Source organism: Pongo abelii, chromosome 1, assembly GCF_028885655.2.
Source record: "Pongo abelii isolate AG06213 chromosome 1, NHGRI_mPonAbe1-v2.0_pri, whole genome shotgun sequence".
In the NCBI taxonomy this organism is placed as follows: Eukaryota; Metazoa; Chordata; class Mammalia; order Primates; family Hominidae; genus Pongo; species Pongo abelii.
The window spans coordinates 221,169,196-221,189,254 of NC_071985.2; the positions used below are offsets into that span (position 1 = coordinate 221,169,196).

Sequence of the window (20,059 nt, forward strand, 5' to 3'; positions counted from 1 at the left end):
CATATATGATGGGGCATGGTGGTTCATGCCTATAATCCCAGCACTTTGGGAGGACAAGGCAGGTGGATCATCTGAGGTTAGGAGTTCATGACCAGCGAGGCCAGTATGGTGAAACCCCACCTCTACTAAAAATACAAAAATTAGCTGGGTGTGTTGGCTCGAACCTGTAATCTCAGCTGTGCAGGAGGCTGAGGCAGGAGAATCACTTGAATTTGGGAGTTGGAGGTTGCAGTGAGGTGAGATCATGCCATTGCACCCCAGCCTGAGTGACAGCGTGAGACTTCATTTCAAAATTAAAAAAAAAAGAAAAGAAAATAGCATATGGTATATCTCTAAGGTTTCTTAAAAACAAAGCAAAGCCTGTCTTTTAAAATCACAATATCATTGCTCTGCATGGTGGTTCACTTGAGTCCTGGAATTCTGAGACTAGCCTGGGAAATGTGGCAAAATCTTTTCTCTGCATAAAATACAAAAAAGTTAGCCAGTATGCTCCCACGTGCTGGAAGTTCCAGCTACTCAGAAGGCTGAAAGCGGATGATTGCTTGAGCCTGGGAGGCAGAGGTTGCAGTGAGTCAAGATTGCAACACTGCACACCACCCTGGGTGACACCCAATCTAAAAAAATAAAAAAGTCTTTCAATCCTTTTCTCCAGATGCCCACAAAATAACTACCATGTTTTATGTTTTCTTGGTTCCCTCCTAGGGTCCCATTAGAACACTTAGTCCCATCCAGCCCAGCCCCCACCTCACTTTGTAATTTAGGCCTGATTTCTTTCAGTGAAACCTTGACCTTAACCTTGAGAAAAATTACACCCTCAGTAGTTCTTGTCTTCCACCTGAATGGGCATATGATCTACCATGTTAGGTAGCACAAAACCCAGGTGTCCAGTGGATATGCAGAGATTTTTCTTGTGTTTTTTAGGGATGACATCCCTGTCTTCTTAAAGCTGTTTTAATGCTGAAACGTTTTGATACTTTTGATGTGGCCTAAGAGTCTCCATTAAAGTTTTTATATATATATATATATATATATATATATATATATATAATGTGTGTGTGTATATATATATGTGTGTATATATATGTGTGTGTGTGTATATATATATATATATATATATATATATGTTCTAATGTCAGAAACAGATTAAATCCTTCCCTGTATCACTATGAAGGTCACAAATTAGTCAGACTTTACCAGTGTTTGTGGAATAAGTGAATAAATGAGTTTTAGACCTTCATCCTATTATTACTTCTTTCACTTTCATAAATGCCTATCTAATTTAATCACTTAATGAGAATAAAATTGAAAACTCAATCAGGGTTAACTGTGTGGAAGTTCACGATCCAGTCAGATGTCATTTTCAGATTGGAAGTTGGTAATCAAGAAGGGAGGTTGTAGTGAGAAAGTTCAATAAAAGCTCCTGAAGATGCACAGAAGAGACCAAAAGCTCCTGGAGCTACTGCTTGATTCTCACAGAGGTCCTGGCATCCTGCAAAGTGAGTCCAGATCTGGCAAGTCAGTCTTTAGGGACATGCCCATTTGATCTGATCTTCTGTATAGCAAGTCATAGAAAAGTCTGGAAGACACTAGCACATACACTGTGAAGAGCGGTCTGGGATAAGGGGAAGATTAGAGAAGACATTTGCTCTGTGCTTTTGGAATGTTTTGCATTCAGAATGCTGTCCAGAGAAGGGAAAAAGGATGAAAAACAAATGAAGCTCGCCCTCATGTGCCTCTATTTACCTCCTACCATGCTGGACTTTCTTGTTTTGTTTTATTTTGTTTTCTCTTTCTGTCTCTTTCTTTCTTTCTTTCTTTCTTTCTTTCTTTCTTTCTTTCTTTCTTTCTTTCTTTCTTTCTCTCTTCCTTTCTTTCTTTCTTTCTTTCTTTCTTTCTCTTTCTTTCTTTTTCTTTTTTTGATATGGTGTCTCACTCTGCTACCCAGGCTGGGGTGCAGTGGCATGATCTTCGATCACTGCAATGTCCACTTCCTGCGTTCAAGTAATTCTCCTCCCTCAGTCTCCCCAATAGCGGGAACTACAGGTACGCACCACCACGCCCAGTTAATTTTTGTATTTTTAATAGAGACAGGATTTCAACCATGTTGGCCACGCTTGTCTCGAAGTCCCAACCTAAAGTGATCTGCCCGCTTCAGCCTCCCAAAATGCTGGGATTACAGATGTGAGCCACTGCGCCTGGCCATTTGCTGGGCTTTCATGATTCACATGGAATATCCACAGTATCACAAGGGCTATCTTTTCCATAGTCCAGCTTATTTGTATTATTGGTAGCGAGCTACTGTTGACATCCCCAAGTGAGCAATTTAGTGGCTATAGTGATGACAAACATTTCCATGCATCACGTGGTCAACAGCATTTGCTCCCAAGTGCCACGTTCCATGCTCAGCAGTGGGAACACAGGATGATTGAGACAAAGTTCCTGACCTTTAGCAGCAATATCGAGCATGTGAGATTGTCAAGAAAGAAAAAATCCTTGTAAAACATACCATACCCCAACAATTCAGTCATCATGCTCCCAGGTATTTAAAGAAATGAGTAAACCCACACCTGGATGTTTATAGCAGCTTTATTCATAAGCACCAAAACTTGGAAGCAAGAAAGATGCCCTTCAGTCAGTGACTGGATAAACAAACTGTGATCCATCTGGTCAGTGAACTATTATGAAGCCATAAAAACACATGAAAGATTCCAAAATGCACGTTATTGTATAAGTGAAGGAAGGCAGTGTGAAAAGACTCATCCTGTTAGACATTCCAGAAAAGGCTTTTGCCTTTTTCTATGGAGATGGTAGAAAACCCAGTGGTTGCCAGGGGTTTGGAGTACAATGGGATGAATGGAAAGAGGACAGAGGACTTTTAAGGAAACAAAACTACTCTGCATGATGCTCTTATGGTGGATACATGTCATTATCCCTTTGTTAAAATCCATAGAATATACAAAACCAGCAATGATCCCTCATGTAAACTATGGACATTGGGTGATAATGATGTGTCCCTGTGGCTCATTGATTGTGACGAATGCTCTGTGCTGGTGTAGGTGCTGATCCTGTGGGGGTGCTGTGTGTTGAAGGAGGAAGGGGGTGGATGGGAACTCTGGACTTTCTGCTTAGTTTTTCTGTGAATCTAAAACTGCTATAAAGAAAAAAAATAGGCCAGGCATGGTGGCTCACGCCCGTAGTCCTAGCACTTTGGGAGGCCGAGGCATGCGGATCACCTGAGGTCAGAGTTTGGAGACCAGCCTGGCTTACATGGTGAAAACCCGTCTCTACTAAATAATAATAATAATAATAATAATACAAAAAAATAGCCAGGTGTGGTGGTGCATGCCTGTCATCCCAGCTACTTGGGAGGCTGAGATAGCAGAATTGCTTGAACCCTGGAGGTGGAGGTTGCAGTGAGCTGAGATCTTACCACTGCACTCCAGCCTAGGTGACAGAGTGAGACTCCATCTCCAAAATAAATAAATAAACTCAAGGCTGGGTGTGGTGTCTCACCCTTAGAGGTGTGGTTTCAGTGAGGTGAGATCATGCCACTGTGCTCCAGCCTGGGCGACAGTGTGAGACTTCATCTCAAAAATAAATATATAAATAAATAAATAAATAAACTCAAGGCTGGATGTGGCAGATCACACCTGTAACCCCAATATTTTGGGAGGCCGAGGCAGGTGGATCGCTTGAGCCCAGAAGCTCAAGATCAGTCTGGACAACATGGTGAAACCTGGTCTCCACTAAAAATACAAAAATAAGCCAGACATGATGGTGCATGCCTGTTGTTCCAGCTGCTAGGGGGACTGAGGAAGGAAGATCACCTGAGCCTGGGAGATTGAGCCTGCAGTGAGCCGTGATAATGCCACTGCACTCCAACCTGGATGACAGAGTGAGATCTTGTCTTAAAATAAAATAAAATAAACTTAATATTTTTAAAAACTGTCATGTTTCCTTTCAAAGCTAAGATTGTATTATTCTAAATATATTTTAAAGTAGAAACGATTATTGTTCAGTGTCTTTAAAATTAGTTTGTAAAATCTCATTTGTTTTGAGATTCCAAACCAAATTAAATATTCTTTACCCCGCCACCTTGAGATGGAGTCTTGCTCTTTCACCCAGGCTGGAGTGCAGCTCCACGATCTCGGCTCACTGCCACCTTCACCTCCTGGGTTCAAGCGATTGATCTGCCTCAGCCTCCTGAATAGCTGGGATTACAGGCAAGCGCCACCATACCCAGCTAAATTTTTGTATTTTTAGTAGAGACAGGCTTTCACCATGTTGGCCAGGCTGCTCTCAAACTCCTGATCTGAAGTCATCTGCCCGCCTTGGCCTCCCAAAATGCTGGGACCATAGGCGTGAGACACCACACCTGGCCATAATAAATTTTATTTTATTTTATTTTATTTTATTACTATTTTTTGAGATGGAGTTTTACTACTGTTGCCAAGGCTAGAGTGAAATGGTGCAATCTGAGCTCATCGCAACCTCCACCTCCCAGGTTCAAGCAAATCTCTGGCCTCAGCCTCCTGATTAGCTGGAATTACAGACATGTGCCACCACACCTGGCTAATTTTTTGTATTTTAAGTAAAGAAGGGGTTCCTCCATGTTGGTCAGGCTGGTCTCTAACTCTCAACCTCAGGTGATCCACCTGCCTCAGCCTCCCAAAGTGCTGGGATTACAGGCATGAGCCACCACAACTGGCTCATAATAGTAATTTTCTAAAAATACAATAAAATATAATCCTTGCAACACTAAATTACACCATCTGATCTGATCTACCAGCAGATGGCACCTGATACCTATGGATTGGAAATTTTGATCTTAAAATAATTAGGTATAAATCCAGGCCTGAACTGCCAACTGTGCCCCCTGCTGGCTCCTGCAGCTCTGTTGTTTGGGGGACTCATGATGAAATCTGTGGTGACTTGAAGAATCTAAGTCCCACTGCATGCCCTGGGTTCTTGTTGCCTCCCTGTTATCAGGAATAGGAGGTGAGATTGAAAGATGAAAAATGCTGGGACTTCTGCTGAGAAGAGAAAAAAGACCAAGATGTACTGATCTTACTCTATGCCAGGCCCCATGCCAAGCCCAAAACATGAACCATCTTATTGGATTCTACCAGTGCCCCACAAGCTGGTGGACATCATCATCCTCATTTTACAGGGAATCTGAGACTCTTGGCTAAGATCCCTGACAACAACACCAACCCCTGAATCCTCAGCAGGATCCTTCACTTGGGTGCCCATTATGCAGGCTTCCTCAGCACAGGGAAGGTCACTCATCACCCACAGGCATTTGATCGTTCTCCACCCTTTGATGTGAGATTCCAAAACATGCTGCACTAGTCTCTTCTTGATGGGAGGGGGCATTATGAGAAAATCTCTCATCGACCTGACCTAGCTCCCCAAAAAGATGTAATGTTTTAAATGTGAGATTGAAATATTTATGTGGTGTTACATGCCTGTATAATTTTAATATTTTACTTAAAGTGAAAGTGGCTGTCTTTACTGGCTACAACCAGTTTAATTCAAGAAGGGTTGCTGGTCATCAGGGGAACGAGCAAGGGTTGGTGCCACCCAGAAGCTCCAGCTAATACACGATATGGACATCCCCTTCCAGGGCAGTGAGAAGGGAGTGGCTCCTTGTGCAGTGAAGCTGACGTCCACCAACTAAGGCTTCCGGAACCATGTGGAGACTCACAAGGAGTGGCCAGGTCTCAGCATCTGGCTAGCAGTGAAAGACCCTGAGAAGGTGCTTTCCATGTGGATTGGCTCACTGTTCTTGCCCAGTAATGTTCCAGGCCCTGGGTGTCCACCTAATGTGTATTAACCCACTGAACAGCCACAGAAACTAAGAAGGAGGTAACAGATGTCTAAAGAGAAGTGAAGAACTGGAGGAGGCCAAGCTTGGTGGCTCAAAGCTATACTCCCTGCACTTTGGGAGGCCAGGCCAGGAGAATCACTTGAGCTCAGGAGTTCCAGATCATCCTGGGCAACAAAGCGAGACCTTGTCTCTACTAAAAAAAGTACCCAGGCCTGGTGATTCTCATGCCTGTAGTCCTAGCTACTCAGGAGGCTGAGGTGGGATGATCCCTTGAATCCAGGAAATTGAGGCTTCAGTGAGCTATGATTGTGCCACTGCACTCTAGCCTGGGGGACAGAGTGAGAACTTTAAAAAAAAGAAAAAAAGAGCAACACCTTTAAACAACAAACAAACAAACAAAGAGCCAGACGCAGTGGCTCACAGCTGTAATCGCAGCACTTTGGGAAGCCGAGTTGGGTGGATTACCTGAGGTCAGGAGTTTCAGACCAGCCTGACCAATATAGTGCTGAAACCCTGTTTCAACTAAAAATACTATAATTAGCTGGGCATGGTGGCACATGCCTGTAATCCCAGCTACTTGGGAGGCTGAGGCAGGAGAATCTCTTAAACCTTGGAGATGGAGGTTGCAGTGAGCAGAGATGTCGCCAATGCACTCCACATTACAGCCTGGGCAACAAGAGTGAAACTCTTTCTCAAAAAAAAGAATGGGAGGAAATTGATTAAAATAACCAAATTTCATTTAAATGCCTTATTTTTCTGGGGCTGCATCTTACTGATTGGACAACTCAGTGCCTTTTTTTTTTAAATTCAATATCTGAAGATTCCTGAGGCTTAAACTGGAAAACAGTTACTTGATAATAGAGGGCACCAGACAGTTTCCATTCAGTTTCCCTATATTTCTGACTGCTTCTTTACAACCATCCATGCAAGGGGAACTCCCTCAAGTATTCTCAAGCCTGAATTCCACTCTAAACATTCACATTCCCATGTTCGACTCTACAGGACACAGGTCCCCACAGTCCCATTGAATCCATGTAGACATTTCCCCCAAGTCTGGCCCCTGCTTGATTACCTTTCCTTTCCCACTTTCAGAGATGGTGTCTGAAACGGTGGTTTCTGTGCTCCCTTTAGGATGTACCTAAGACCGAGGTTTTAGTTTCCATGTGTCCAGAAGGAAGCATTTGATATATCCGCCTAAATAGGCAGGTATTCAACAGCAGCATTGATCTAACTCCAGGCCATAAAATGACCTGTTGCCACAGTCAGGGCAGTAGTCAGTACAGAACAAGATCCTCTTGGGATGCCTTAAGTCCCTCACTCTCCCCATCAGCTCAGCCCTAATTTGGGAAAATCTGCTCCGGCAGACAGTACCATCAGCACCATAAGTCTCCCGTGGGGCAGGATACAGCTCCAGGCATATGTTGTTGAGTCTGATTGTGTGGCACAGCAGGTTCTCCAGGGTGGCCATGGAGATGGGATTTCCACAGAAGCTGCAGGTGGTGAGCTCAAAGCAGCGGCTCAGGGCCGGAAGGATGGCGTTGAATTGGGAGTCTATGATACCACAGTCAACTAAATCCAGGTACTCAAGGGTGGCTGCAACTTTTTCTAGCAGAACTTGGAGAGGCACAAGACTGAAATTGGCCAGTCTGATACACCTCAGGTCCAGGGTCTTTAGTTGACTGATGCTCGGGCACTGGGACAGATGTCTCAAGTCTGATTCCAAAAGCACAAAGTTAGTTATTGCGAGGATCTTTAACGGGGTCTTCAGACAGCTGGGGAGAGAGAGCAAGAAGTTAGTTCTGGGGAATTGTAGGGGTGAGTTGAGGGTGGTGGGGAATTTCAAGATGAAGGACGAAGGTCATTTTTCCCAAGCCCAGGGTAATTCTGATTGTCTGATGGTCAACACTTAGGATGATGCATGATGAAGAGCTTTGCCACAGAGGTCAATTGCATTATAGGCCTGCCGCAGTAACACACACCTGTAATCCCAGAACTTTGGGAGGCTTAGACTGGCAGATTACTTGAGGTCAGGAGTTTGAGACCAGCCTGGCAATCATGCCAAATCCCCGTCTCTACTAAAAATGCAAAAATTAGCCAGGTGTGGTGGCAGGTGCCTACAATTCCAGCTACTTAGAAGGCTGAGGGAGGAGAATCGCTTGAACCCAGGAGGTGGAGGTTGCAGTGAGCAGAGTTCATGCCACTGCACTCTAGCCTGGGTGGCAGAGCAAGACTCTGTACCAAAAAAAAAATTATATATATATCCATTTAAGCCTGTCTTTTCACCATCATTTATAGGAATGAATCAAGTTCACAGAATCCCTAAAGCTCCCTTTCCTCATCTGTCAGGCAGGAAACCACATCTCTGGGCCACACAAGCCCATTGGAGATGCCAGCAGAAGGGACAAACCCAGGCAGGATCCTGCAACATCAGCTGGGGTGAGCGGCCTGCAGGAGTCTCTGACATGCCTGTATCATCAGCAAACCATCTATCACTTTCACCATTCTTTGTGCCTGCTCCCTGACCCTGTTTCAGAATCATGTATTTCCTATGTAATTAATTTACCTGGAGCTCAAAACAACCTATTATGACAGGGAAGTAGAGATGGGATCATTTGTGTTCACCAAGCTGAGGGGCAGAATGCTGGTATTCTGAAATGTGCAGGTTTGCTGAGCATTCCCCTCTTCAGTGCCCACTTAACTTCCCTACTTCCCATCATCTTCTGAAGAATTAGCTTGTTGCCTGGGCACGATGTGTCACGCCTATAATCCCAGCACTTTGGGAGGTCAAGGCAGTTTGATCACCTGAGGTCAGGAGTTGGAGAATAGCCTGGCCAACATGTTGAAACCCTGTCTCTACTTAAAATATAAAAATTAGCCAGGTGTGATGGCCCACACTTGTAATCCCAGGTACTTGGGAGGCTGAGGCAGGAGAATCACTTGAACCCGGGAGGCGGAAGTTGTAGTGAGCTGAGATGGAGCAACTGCACTCTAGCCTGGACAATAAAAGAGAAACTCCTTCTCCAAGAAAAAAAAAAATTATCTTTTTTATTTTTATTTTTTATTGATTCATTTCTGAAAGGGGTCTTGCTATGTTACCAGACTGGTCTTAAACTCCTGGGCTCAAGTTATCCACTTGCCTCAGACTCCCAATGTGCTAGGATTACAGGCATGAGCCACCACCCCTGGCCTAGTTTTCATCATCTTAACTTAGACATAGATCCTCAGGAAGAATTCACAAAGGCACCCTCACTAGATCTGAACCCTCCAGTAGCTAGCTTCCTAGCATGACAGCCTCTCTATAGCATCTACCGCAGCTGATCCATCTGCCTCTATTGGGATAGCTGCGTGATACCCATTTCAGGACAGAGCTGCCAACAGGACAATGCATGGACGTTCTAGTGTCCTCTTCACTGTTACATACTCATAGTCTGGCTCACAGTAGATGCCCACTAGCATTTGCTGTACCACAGGCTCTGCTGTGGTCTGCAGAGAAAGCTCACCACCCTCCCTCACCTGAGCAGCTGGTCCAGGTGGCCTTCGAGGAAAGAAACAGGGTTTATATAAAGCTTTTGGAGGTGGTGCAGCTTGAGGAACTGAGTGGTGAACTGTGTAACAAACTCTTTCTGTTTTGGGAAAATGTAGCGAGAGACATCCATGTGGGAGAGATAGAGCTTCTGAAGATTCCTCATCTGGCATAGGTATGGGGCAAACTGTGTCAGGATGGGCAGTATCCACCTGCAACTCACTTGCACCTCCTGGACACAGTCTAGGTTCACCATTTTCAGGATGCTTCTGATATTGCAGAAGGGCATTCCCAAAATTTTCAGCTTCTTACAGCACAGGTGTAGAAAATCTTTCCTCTGCTTGACCCACAGAAGGAGGCAGGTGAGGTATTCATCCAGAGTCCTGTTCTTGAGCCAAAGGTGTATGAAGACAGTCAAGGGCTGCTGTCCTCTCATCCTTGGAGAGTCTGGCACTGGTTTTCTGTTCCTCATGGCATTGGGGAAGCACCCATGAGCCATGGCTTCAGACCAAACCATCCAGAAGTTCTCAGTGACATCCTGTAAATCCAGCACTTGAAGTTTCCACCTCCTGTGGGAAAATAGAGGTGAGGCTGAGAGTTCAAGTACTCACTTCTGAACTTAAACTCCACATCCTGGATAGCAGCTGCTCACCTCGCTGCTTCTTCTCCCTCTCTCTGACTATTCTCCATCCTGTTTTCCCCTTGGATCCTGCCCAATTCCACTTTTTTATTTGAGATGAAGTTTCCCGCTGTCTCCCCAGCTGGAGTGCAGTGATGTGATCTCGGCTCACTGTAACCTCCACCTCCCGGGTTCAAATGATTCTCCTGCCTCAACTTCACAAGTGTCTGGGATTACAGGAGCCCACCACCATGCCCAGCTAATTTTTGTATTTTTAGTAGAGTCGGGGTTTACCATGTTGGACAGGCTGGTCTGAAACTCTTGACCTCGGCCTCCCAAAGGGCTGAGATTACGTTGTGAGCCACTGTGCCCGGCCCAGTTCTCACTTTTTGTGGTGCCTTTCAGTGCCATTAGAGGAGAGATTCCTGTTACCTCCATGGACTTGCATGGTGAGCAGTCCTTTCCCTGAGGAGCTGGGGAACGGCCAAGGCCTTTCTGAGCTTTCTCACCAGCGTCATCCCCTCTTGGGCCTCCCCACTCCTCATGACCCAGCTGTTCCTTCTCTGGACACCTGGGCCCTCCCCGCCAGCCCACCTGGCCCACCTCACCTGAGACGAACCCCATGGGTAACCAGTGCATCAAGCCCATCGAGCATAGCTTGGAAGGTCTCCAGACAAGCCATCTTCATCAGAGGCCTCAGAGGGAGGCGGCGGAAGGGCCAGGCCTGCACCATCAGCTTCAGGGCCTCACAGTGTCTCCTGCTGAAGGCCTCCATGAACAGTGGGGGGAAAAGTTCCATGGGCAGCTCCTCCAGGGTAGAGATGGTCAAGGCCTGGTCCCTCAGCAGGCTCTGCCCTGCCAGCTCCAGAAGTCTGGGTGGAGTCCGGATGCTCATCTTCATGAATCTACAAGGAAAACTTCCACAGGACAAATCCAGAGAAAAGGCATCACTCTCAGGCCAAGCCCATGCAATTTCATCTTCTCCTATGGCCAAAGTCACTGCTCTGGCAGTGGGGAAAGAGTCCTCAATTTAATCCTATTCTACTCTGTACTCAATGGCCACAAAGCCAGGCTTCTGCCTCTGCTGCATCAGCATGAGTGTCTCCCAAGCAGTGAGGAGGCAGGACCACCACTAGCCCTTCCTTTCCATCCAGTGCTCCATCCAGTGAGTTGTGAATATGGTGGAACCTGAAAGCTAATCCCTCCGAACTTTGGGGAAATTTCTACTTACTCAAGGTTCTAAAACAATGGGAATGGGAGTGTTGCAAGCCCACATGCCTACATTTTCAGTTCCTACAAATAAGCTGGCTGGGAACACTCATGGGGCCTCCCTAGAACGGGTTCTATTTGTTTTCTTTTCATTATTTAAGCTTTCTTTCTCTTTATCTTTGTCTCTTTCTTCTTTCCTTCTTTCCCTCTCTCCTTTCCTTCTTTCTTTCTTTCTTCTTTCTTTCTTTCCCTTCCTTCCTTTTTTCTTCTCTTTCTTTCGTTCCTTCTTTCTTTCTTTCCTTCTTTCCTTCCTTCCTTCCTTCTCTCCGTCCCTCCCTTCCTTCTTTCTTTCTTTCTTCCTCTCTCTCTCTTTCTGACAGCATCTTGCTCTGTCACCCAGGCTGGAGTGCAGTGCTGTGATCTCTGCTCAGTGCAGCTTTGACCTCCCAGGCTCAAAGGATTCTTCCACCTCAGCCTCCCGAGTAGCTGGGACCACGGGCAGGCATCGCCATGCCCAACTAATCTTTTATTTTTTGACTTTTTGTAAAGACAGTGGGTTTCACTATGTTGTCCAGGCTGGTCTTGAACTCCTAGACTGAAACAATCCACCTGCCTTGGCCTCCCAAAGTGCTGGGATTCCAGGCAGGAGCCTCCACCCCGGACTCATTATTGAAAATTTCAGTTAGAAGCTTTGAAAGCTATGTAACAGTGTTATGCATCATTCACAAGACAGAAGTTTCCAATACACATCTTTTACACATATTGAAAATGAACAACTTTGGCTGTGCGCAGTGACTCACACCTGTAATCCCAGCACTTTGGGAGGCCAAGGAAGGTGGATCATCTGAGTTCAGGAGTTCAAGACCAGCCTGGTGAACATGGTAAAACCCTACCTCTACTAAAATTACAAAGATTAGCCCGGTGCAGTGGTATGTGCCTGTAGTCCAAGCTACTAGGGAGGCTGAGGCAGGAGGATCACTTGAACCAGGAGGCAGAAGTTGCAGTGAGCTGACATTATACCACTGCACTCTAGCCTGGGAAATAGGCTAGATTCAAAAAAAAAAAAAAAGCGAGAGAGAACTACATTTGATTAGAATTCTTAAGCCCCACCCAGTTAATCCTGAGGTTAACTGATTGAATTAGATATTCATCCATCAAAGTGAAAGATTTAAGGATAGGGTGAAAGTCCAGGACTCATTCACTGATTCACTCCACAAACATGGAGCTTTACTAATACGTGCCTTTCATAGTCCTGAGTGTGAGATAGGGAAGGGGTGAATCTCTTCCTGACACGTTGGAGAGTGAACGGACAGTCCGTTATAATTATAATAATTATTATTATTAATAATAATAATTTTGTGTAGATGGAGTCTTGCTCTGTCACCAGACTGCTAGAGTGCAATGGTGCTTCTCTACTCACTGCAAGCTCCACCCCCCAGGTTCAAGTGATTCTCCTCTCTTAGCCTCCCAAGTACCTGGGATTACAGGTGCCTGCCACCATGCCCAGCTACTTTTTGTATTTTTAGTAGAGATAGGGTTTTGCCATCTTGGACAGGCTGTTCTCGAACACCTGACCTCAGGTGATCCACCCACCTCGGCCTCCCAAAGTGCTGGGATTATGGGCATGAGCCACCTTGCCCAGTCTTGTTATAATTGAGATTTTCAGAACAACAAGGGTGTATGAAGGCTTATAATCACCTTAATTATAGACCTTGGTTTCTTACCTAAGTTTTTAACTAATATATTTTTCAAATATAATAACAATAAAAATATTATTGCTTGCTGTATGTCAAATACAGCTTGAAGTACTGAAATAAATTAACTCATAGCACTCTGTGAAGTCAATATTGTGATTATCCCATTTAATGGATGAGTGAGCTAAAACACAGAGAGGTTAAGAAAGTTGGATAAGATCACACAGCCATTGGCCACTGAGCCAGTTTTGAACTTAAATTAATCAACATGGATCTGGAGTCTTTACTACTGACTAAAATACCTATGTGCCTCTAAATCCTAAGTTGCTGAGGGTCTTACCTTATTTCATATCTCAGTAGGAAGGGAGTTAATGTTTATCCATTACATCTGATGTTTAATGCAAGTTTTTTAACATACAACATTTCATTTTCCAAAATATGTTATTATAAATTTAATTTGATTTTTCTGCAATTCTTTTTTTTTTTTTTTTTTTTTTTTTGAGACAGAGTCTCACTCTTGTTGCCCAGGCTGGAGTGCAGTGGCATGATCATGACTCATTGCAACCTCAGTCTCCCAGATTCAAGGGATTCTCCTGCAACAGCCTCCCGAGTAGCTGGGATTACAGGCAGGCACCACAAAGCCCAGCTAATTTTTTTTGTATTTTTAGTAGAGATGGGGTTTCACCATGTTGGTCAGGCTGGTCTCAAATTCCTGACCTCAGGTGATCTGCCCGCTTCGGTCTCCCAAAGTGCTGGGATTACAGGTGTGAGCCACCGTGCCTAGCTAATTTTTCTGCAGTTCTTTTCTGCATTTTGTAGGAAACTTGCTTTTCCCTCTTTAGTTTGCCAGTGTGGTGAATTACACTTAGATTTTTCTGTGATAGTCTGGCATTCCCAGAATGGCCATTATATATCACTTTCTAATGCACTGTTGCATTTAGGTAGCTGATATTTTCTTAAGAACTTTTGCTGGCCAGACGCAGTGAGTGGTTCATGCCTTTAATCCCAGCACTTAGGGAGGCCGAGGCGTGTGGATCACCTGAGGTCAGAAGTTGGAGACTACCCTGGCCAACATGAAGAAACTCCGCCTCTACTAAAAATACAAAAATTAGCTGGGTGTGGTGGCGTTTGCCTGTAATCCCAGCTACTCGGGTGGCTGAGGCAGGAGAATCGCTTGAATCTGGGAGGCGGAGGTTGCAATGAGCCGAGATTCTGCCAGTGCACTCCAGCATTGGTGACAGAGTGATACTCAGTCTTCAAAAAATAAAATAAAATAAAATAAAATAAAATAAAATAAAACTTTCACCAAATAAGTTTTAAATTTAATTTCCTTCTATAATCCTTATTCATTTTTAAAATATAGGCTACAGCTCTCTCATGAAGTGAATTATACAGCTTTCCATATTGGCCTTTCTTTCTGGAACATCTTATATAAGACAGAAAATACCAGCTGGGTGAAGTGGCTCACGCCTGTAATACCGGCACTCTGAGAGGCTGAGGCGGGCTGATCACTTCAGGTCAGGAATTTGAGACCAGCCTAGCCAACATGGTGAAACCCCGTCTGTACTAAAAATGCAAAAATCAACCGGGAGCGGTGGTGGGTGCCTGTAATCTCAGCTACTCAGGAGGCTGAGGCAGGAGAATCACTTGGGTCTGGGAGGCGGAGGTTGCAGTGAGCAGAGATTGTGCCATTGCATTCTAACATGGGCGACAGAGCAAGACTCTGTCTCAAAACAAAAACACAATCAAACAAACAAAAGTAACTGACAGTGTGGAAAAAAATCACATGGAAATTATCTGAGCCTAGAGATTTGAGGGAGTGAGGTCTCTGATTAGAATTTATTTATTTATTTTTTTGAGACAGAGTCTCACTCGGTTGCCCAGGTTGGTATGCAGTGGCGGGATCTCGGCTCACTGCAATCTCCGTCTCCTGGATTCAAGCGATTCTCCTGTCTCAGTCTCCTGAGTAGCTGAGATTACAGGTATCTAATTTGATTTTTGTATTTGTAGAGATGTGGTTTCACCATGTTGGCCGGGTGTGTCTCAAACTCCTGACTTCAAGTGATCCTCCCACCTCAGCCTCCCAAAGTGCTGGGATTACAAGCACGAGCCACCATGCTCAGTCAATATATAACAAATACAAGAAAGTGGTTTTCTCTGGGCAGAAAGTAAGAGACAAGACTCCAGCAATAAGGGAGGGTCACCCAGGAAGACTCATCTGGAAGGTGATTCATCTGGGGAAATCTGAAGCAAATATGGCAAAATGTTAACAATAAAGCTGGGTGTGAGTAACTTTGTGTTTTGTGTATTACTTAGTATATTTTTCTGTGTATTTGGAATATAGTGAAAATTATACTGAGAATATATGAGAGACTAAGACATCATGATTGGAATGTGCAGAATTCTTTTTTTTTTTTTTTTTTTTGGTGATACAGGGTCTCACTTTGTCATGCAGACTGGAGTGCCATGGCACTATCTTGCCTCACTGCAGCCTTGACCTCCTGGGTTCAAGCCATCCTCCAGCCTCAGCTCCCTAAGTACCTGGGACTACAGGTGTGCACCACCACACCTGGCTAATTTTTGTAGAGACCAGATTTCACTATGTTGCCCAGGCTGGTCTTCAACTCCTGAGCTCAAGGAATCTGCCTGCCTTGGCTTCACAAAGTACTAATATTACAGGGGTGAGTCACTGTGCCCAGCCCAGAACACTTGGGAGAAATTCTGCTGGAAATGGGAAGAAATGAATGCTAGCTAGAGACTCCTATGGCAGCAAGCACAGTTTTCTTTCTTTTCCTTTTGCTTCATTTTCAAAATGAAAGATTGTGAAGGGCCTGCTCATAAGCTGATGAAAATGATTTGTCAGAGACAAGAAAATTGATGATCCAGAAGAGATGGGATAAAAAGAGAGAAAGCTTTGAGAAGCCAAAGAGAAACGTTAGTGTGTACAAGGAATTTTAGTACCTCATGGTCTGTAATGGTAAAATAAATGTACATAAACAGGCAAAGATTAAACCGTGCACTATTCATTTTATAAACTACTCTATGTCAGCTAATTAGAAGGAGAACAAATCTTCAAGATTTACACTTAAGGGGGAAAAAGTGAGATGATCAATACCACAGTAAAACACTATTTCTATAAGGAAAGGTAAAACCAGACATCGTCCGTCCGGGCGCAGTGGCTCTACTACAAATACGAAATGAGCCGCGAGTGGTGGTGCACGTCTGTAATTCCAGCTACACCGGAGGCTGAGGCATGAGAATAGCTTGAACCCAGGAGGTGGAGGTTGCAGTGAGCCGAGATCTCACCATTGCACTCCAGCCAGGGCAGCAAGAGCAAAACTCTGTCTCAATAAAAAAAAAGAAAAAAACAAACAAAAAAAAAACAAGAAACAAAAAAACCCAGACATCTCTATGTGCACATAAGGATGGTTAGGAAGTCATGGAAAAGTCTGGAAGGAGACACACTAAACTGAACTATCTGGAGAGGGGGTAGAGATGGAGGGAAAGTTCAGAGGAGACATTTGATGTCTGTATTATTGGATTGTCTTACGGTGAGAGCCCTGTCTGTATTAATTGCAGGGAAGGGGGGATGTATGAGAAACAAATGAAGTTGCCCGCATGTGCTTCTTCTGATTGCTGGACTTCACGATACACAGGGAGTGACCACAGCATCACCACAGCTCTGTCTTTCATATCTAACTTATTTACATAATTGGTAGCCCGCTAATGTTGATGTCCCCAAATTGACAAATTAGTGGCTGTGAACTGATATTGTTCTATGTGCCATGTGGTCAACAGCATTTGGTAGCACATATCAGGCTCCATGCTCACCTGCAGGACCACATGGTGACAGAGACAGAGTCCATACCCTTTTTTTCTTTTTTGAGATGGAGTTTTACTCTTGTCGCCCTGGCTGGAGTGCAATGGCACGATCTTGGCTCACTGCAACCTCCACATCCCAGGATCAAGATTCTCGTGCCTCACCCCATCTCTACTAGAAATACAAAAATTAGCCAGGTGTCGTGGTATGTGCCTGTAATCTCAGCTACTTGGGAGGCTAAGGCAGAAGAATCACTTGAACCCAGGAGGTAGAGGTTGCAGTGAGCCGGCATCACATCACTGCACTCCAGCCTGGGTGACAGAGCAAGACTCCGTCTCAAAAAAAAAAAGAAAAGAAAAAGAAAAAAAGAAATGGGGTTTCACCATGTTGGCCAGGCTGGTCTCTAACTCCTGACCTCAGGTCATCCTCCCGCCTCGGTCTCCCAATGTGCTGGGATTACAGGCATGAGCCACTGCTCCCAGCCTAGTCCCTAATCTTTAAATGGCAATGTCTGTCTAGCAGATGAGATTGTCCAGGAAAAAAAAATTCTAAAATACCCACAGTGCTTTATCCAGTAATCATCCAAGATAATATTTACCTAAATGAGTAAACCTGCCCACAGATGTTTTTGCCAGCTTTATTCATAATTGCCAAAACTTGGAAGCAACCAAGATGCCCTCCAATAGTGAATGGATAAAAACAGTGATTCGTCCAATCAATAGAAGATTATCAAGCCCTGAAGTGACATGGAGAATCCCTAAATGCATGTTACATTACAAGCTAAAGTAAGCTAATGTGAAAAGACGACATCCTGTAAGACATTCTGGAAAAGGCAAGACCATGGGCACAACAGAAAGCCCAGTGGTTGGCAGGGGTTTGGGGTACAGTGGGATGAATAGACAGAGCTGAGAGGCTTTTTAGGGAAGTGAAACGACTCTGCATGATGCTACAATGGTGGAAATGTGTCATTATCCATTTATCAAAGCCCATAGAATGGTCCCAGCATGGTGGCTCATGCCTATAATCTCAGCACTTTGGAGGCCAAGGCAGGAGGATTACCTGAGGTCAGGAGTTCAAGACCAGCCTGGCCAACATGGTGAAATCACATCTCTACTAAAAATACAGCATTAGCCGGGCATGGTGGTGCACGTCTATAATCCCAGCTACTCAGGAGACTGAGGCAGGAGAATCACTGAACGCAAGAGGTGGAGGATGCAGTGAGCCAAGATCACGCCATTGCACTCTAGCCTGGGCAAAAAGACTGAAATTCCACTTAAAAAAAAAAAAAAGAAATATTTTACAAGTGTTATATGCCTCTATGAGTTTCATATTCAGATAAAAGGGAATATGATGTCTTTACTGGTGACAGGTAGTTTAATTCAGCTAAGGCTGCTACCCACCATCAGGACAGGCATGGATTGGCAATGCCCTGAGGCTCCTGCTCATGCACAGTGTGGGCCTCCCCTTCCAGGGCAGGGGCCACACCTTTTGCAGTGAAGTCCTTTCCTGGCACAGGTAATGGTCAGAAATTGAGGGTTCTGGATCCACCCATTAAGAGTGAGCAGGGTCTCAGCATCTGGATTGAAGTGAGGGCCCCTGAGAAGAAGGGGCTTAACTTCAGGGTCTCACACCCACTGGTCACTTAGAATGATCCAGGCCCTCTGTGTCCACCTAGTATTTGTGTTAACCTTCTGAACACTCACATAAAGAAGCAAGGTGGTAACACACACCCAGAGGGAAGTAAAGAATAGGAGGAGCTGATCATCATGATTTCATTTTCATGCCATGAGTTCCTGGGGCCAAACCTCATTGATCAGACAACACAGTGCCTTTTTCAGTGCCTTTTTCTCTCCATAAAATCAACTGTAGATTACTAAGGTTTAAAATGAAGAAAAATCGAGGCTGGGTGTGGTGACATATGCCTGTAATCCCAGCTACTGGTTGAGGTGAGAGAATTGCTTTATCCCAGGAGATGGAGGTTGCAGTGAGCCAAGATGGTGCCACTGTACTCCAGCCTGGGCAGCAGAGGGAAACTCTATCTCAAAAGAAAAAAAAAAAGAGTGGCTACATGGCTACATTTTAAATAGAGGATCCAGAGGATGTTTGATTTGAGAAGGAAAAATTCCTATGAAAATAGAGGTATAAATTGGAACCTTTTGTGTTAGTGCAAAATAAAAGGAAGTCTTCATCAGTGAAAGGAAGTCACAGGGTGTCTTATTCTGTCATCTTGGGAAAGCGATTTCCTAACACCATCTACCTCTAGAAGAGGGTTTCCCATGGAAATCCTTAAATGTAACTCACCTGACAGAATCCCTTCAAATGAGGCTCAAGGACAGTTTTCCTCTGTTTTTGTTTCTAAAAGCCATTAGCTCCAGGTTCTGGGTCATGGAAGGTCTGATCATCATCAGTAGATAGCTCATGGAAAGTCTCTTTGCCTGGGTGACAGAGCAAGGCTCTGTCTCAAAAAAAAAAAAAAAAAAGAAAAAGAAAAAAGAAATGTCCTCTAAGCAAACAGTGTCTGAGCCAAAACGGTTTGGTCCAACAGAGACCTGGTGCAATAGTGGACAATCTTCATTCTAATGGCCTGACAGTTTCAAAGGTGGCAGGCAACTCGAGCAGGGTTTCCTTGTTTGGGTCATCCCTAAAAGTAGCTTTTGAGGGAATGATGCAGTCATTCATTTTTAGGCTTTCTCAGGTCCTAATACATGTGTGTCAACTGATATAAATCAGGTAACCCAGAGTCATAGCCTCCCGTGAGGATTCTAGTTTACTCGGTAGATCAGGTGCAGTAACTCACATCTGTAATCCCAGCACTTTGAGAGGCTGAGGTGGGAGGATCACTTGAGGCCAGAAGTTCAAAACCAACCTGGGCAACATTGCAAGACCCTGTCTCTGAAAAAATAGAAAAACCAACAGAAAATGATGCCAAGGAGAAGATGGAGAAATGAGAACCCTGGTACACCATTGGTAGTTATGTAAATTAGTACAGCTACTATGAAAAACAGTATGGAGTTTCCTCCAATAAATAAACATAGAATTACTATATGAACCATAAACTCCCCTGCTGGATATATATCCAAAAGAAAAAAGAAATATATCCAAGAGATATCTGCACTTCCATATTATTTTTATTTTTCTTTATTTCTTTTTATTTTTGTGAGACTGAGTTTTTACTCTTGTTGCACAGGCTGGAGTGCAGTGGTGTGATCTTATCTCACTGCAACTTCTGCCTTCTGGGTTCAAGTGATTCTCCTCCCTCAGCCTCCCAAGTAGCTGGGATTACAGGTGTCTGTCACCATGTCCGGCTAATTTTGTATTTTTAGTAGAAACGGAGTTTCACCATCTTGGTCAGGCTGGTCTCTAA

General features: G+C 44.4%; 1 protein-coding gene across 1 annotated transcript; it reads right to left on the bottom strand.

Moving 5' to 3' along the window:
• Positions 1 to 7,040: 7,040 nt before the first annotated feature.
• On the bottom strand, positions 7,041 to 10,882 carry LOC100431880 (PRAME family member 25). The gene is made up of 3 exons (XM_009235557.3): positions 10,581 to 10,882; positions 9,344 to 9,922; positions 7,041 to 7,602 (listed from the first exon to the last, which is right to left on the bottom strand). The coding sequence occupies exons 1-3, from the start codon at positions 10,871 to 10,873 to the stop codon at positions 7,041 to 7,043; spliced, it is 1,434 nt and encodes a 477-aa protein (XP_009233832.3). The 5' UTR covers positions 10,874 to 10,882.
• Between the last annotated feature and the right edge of the window lie 9,177 nt (positions 10,883 to 20,059).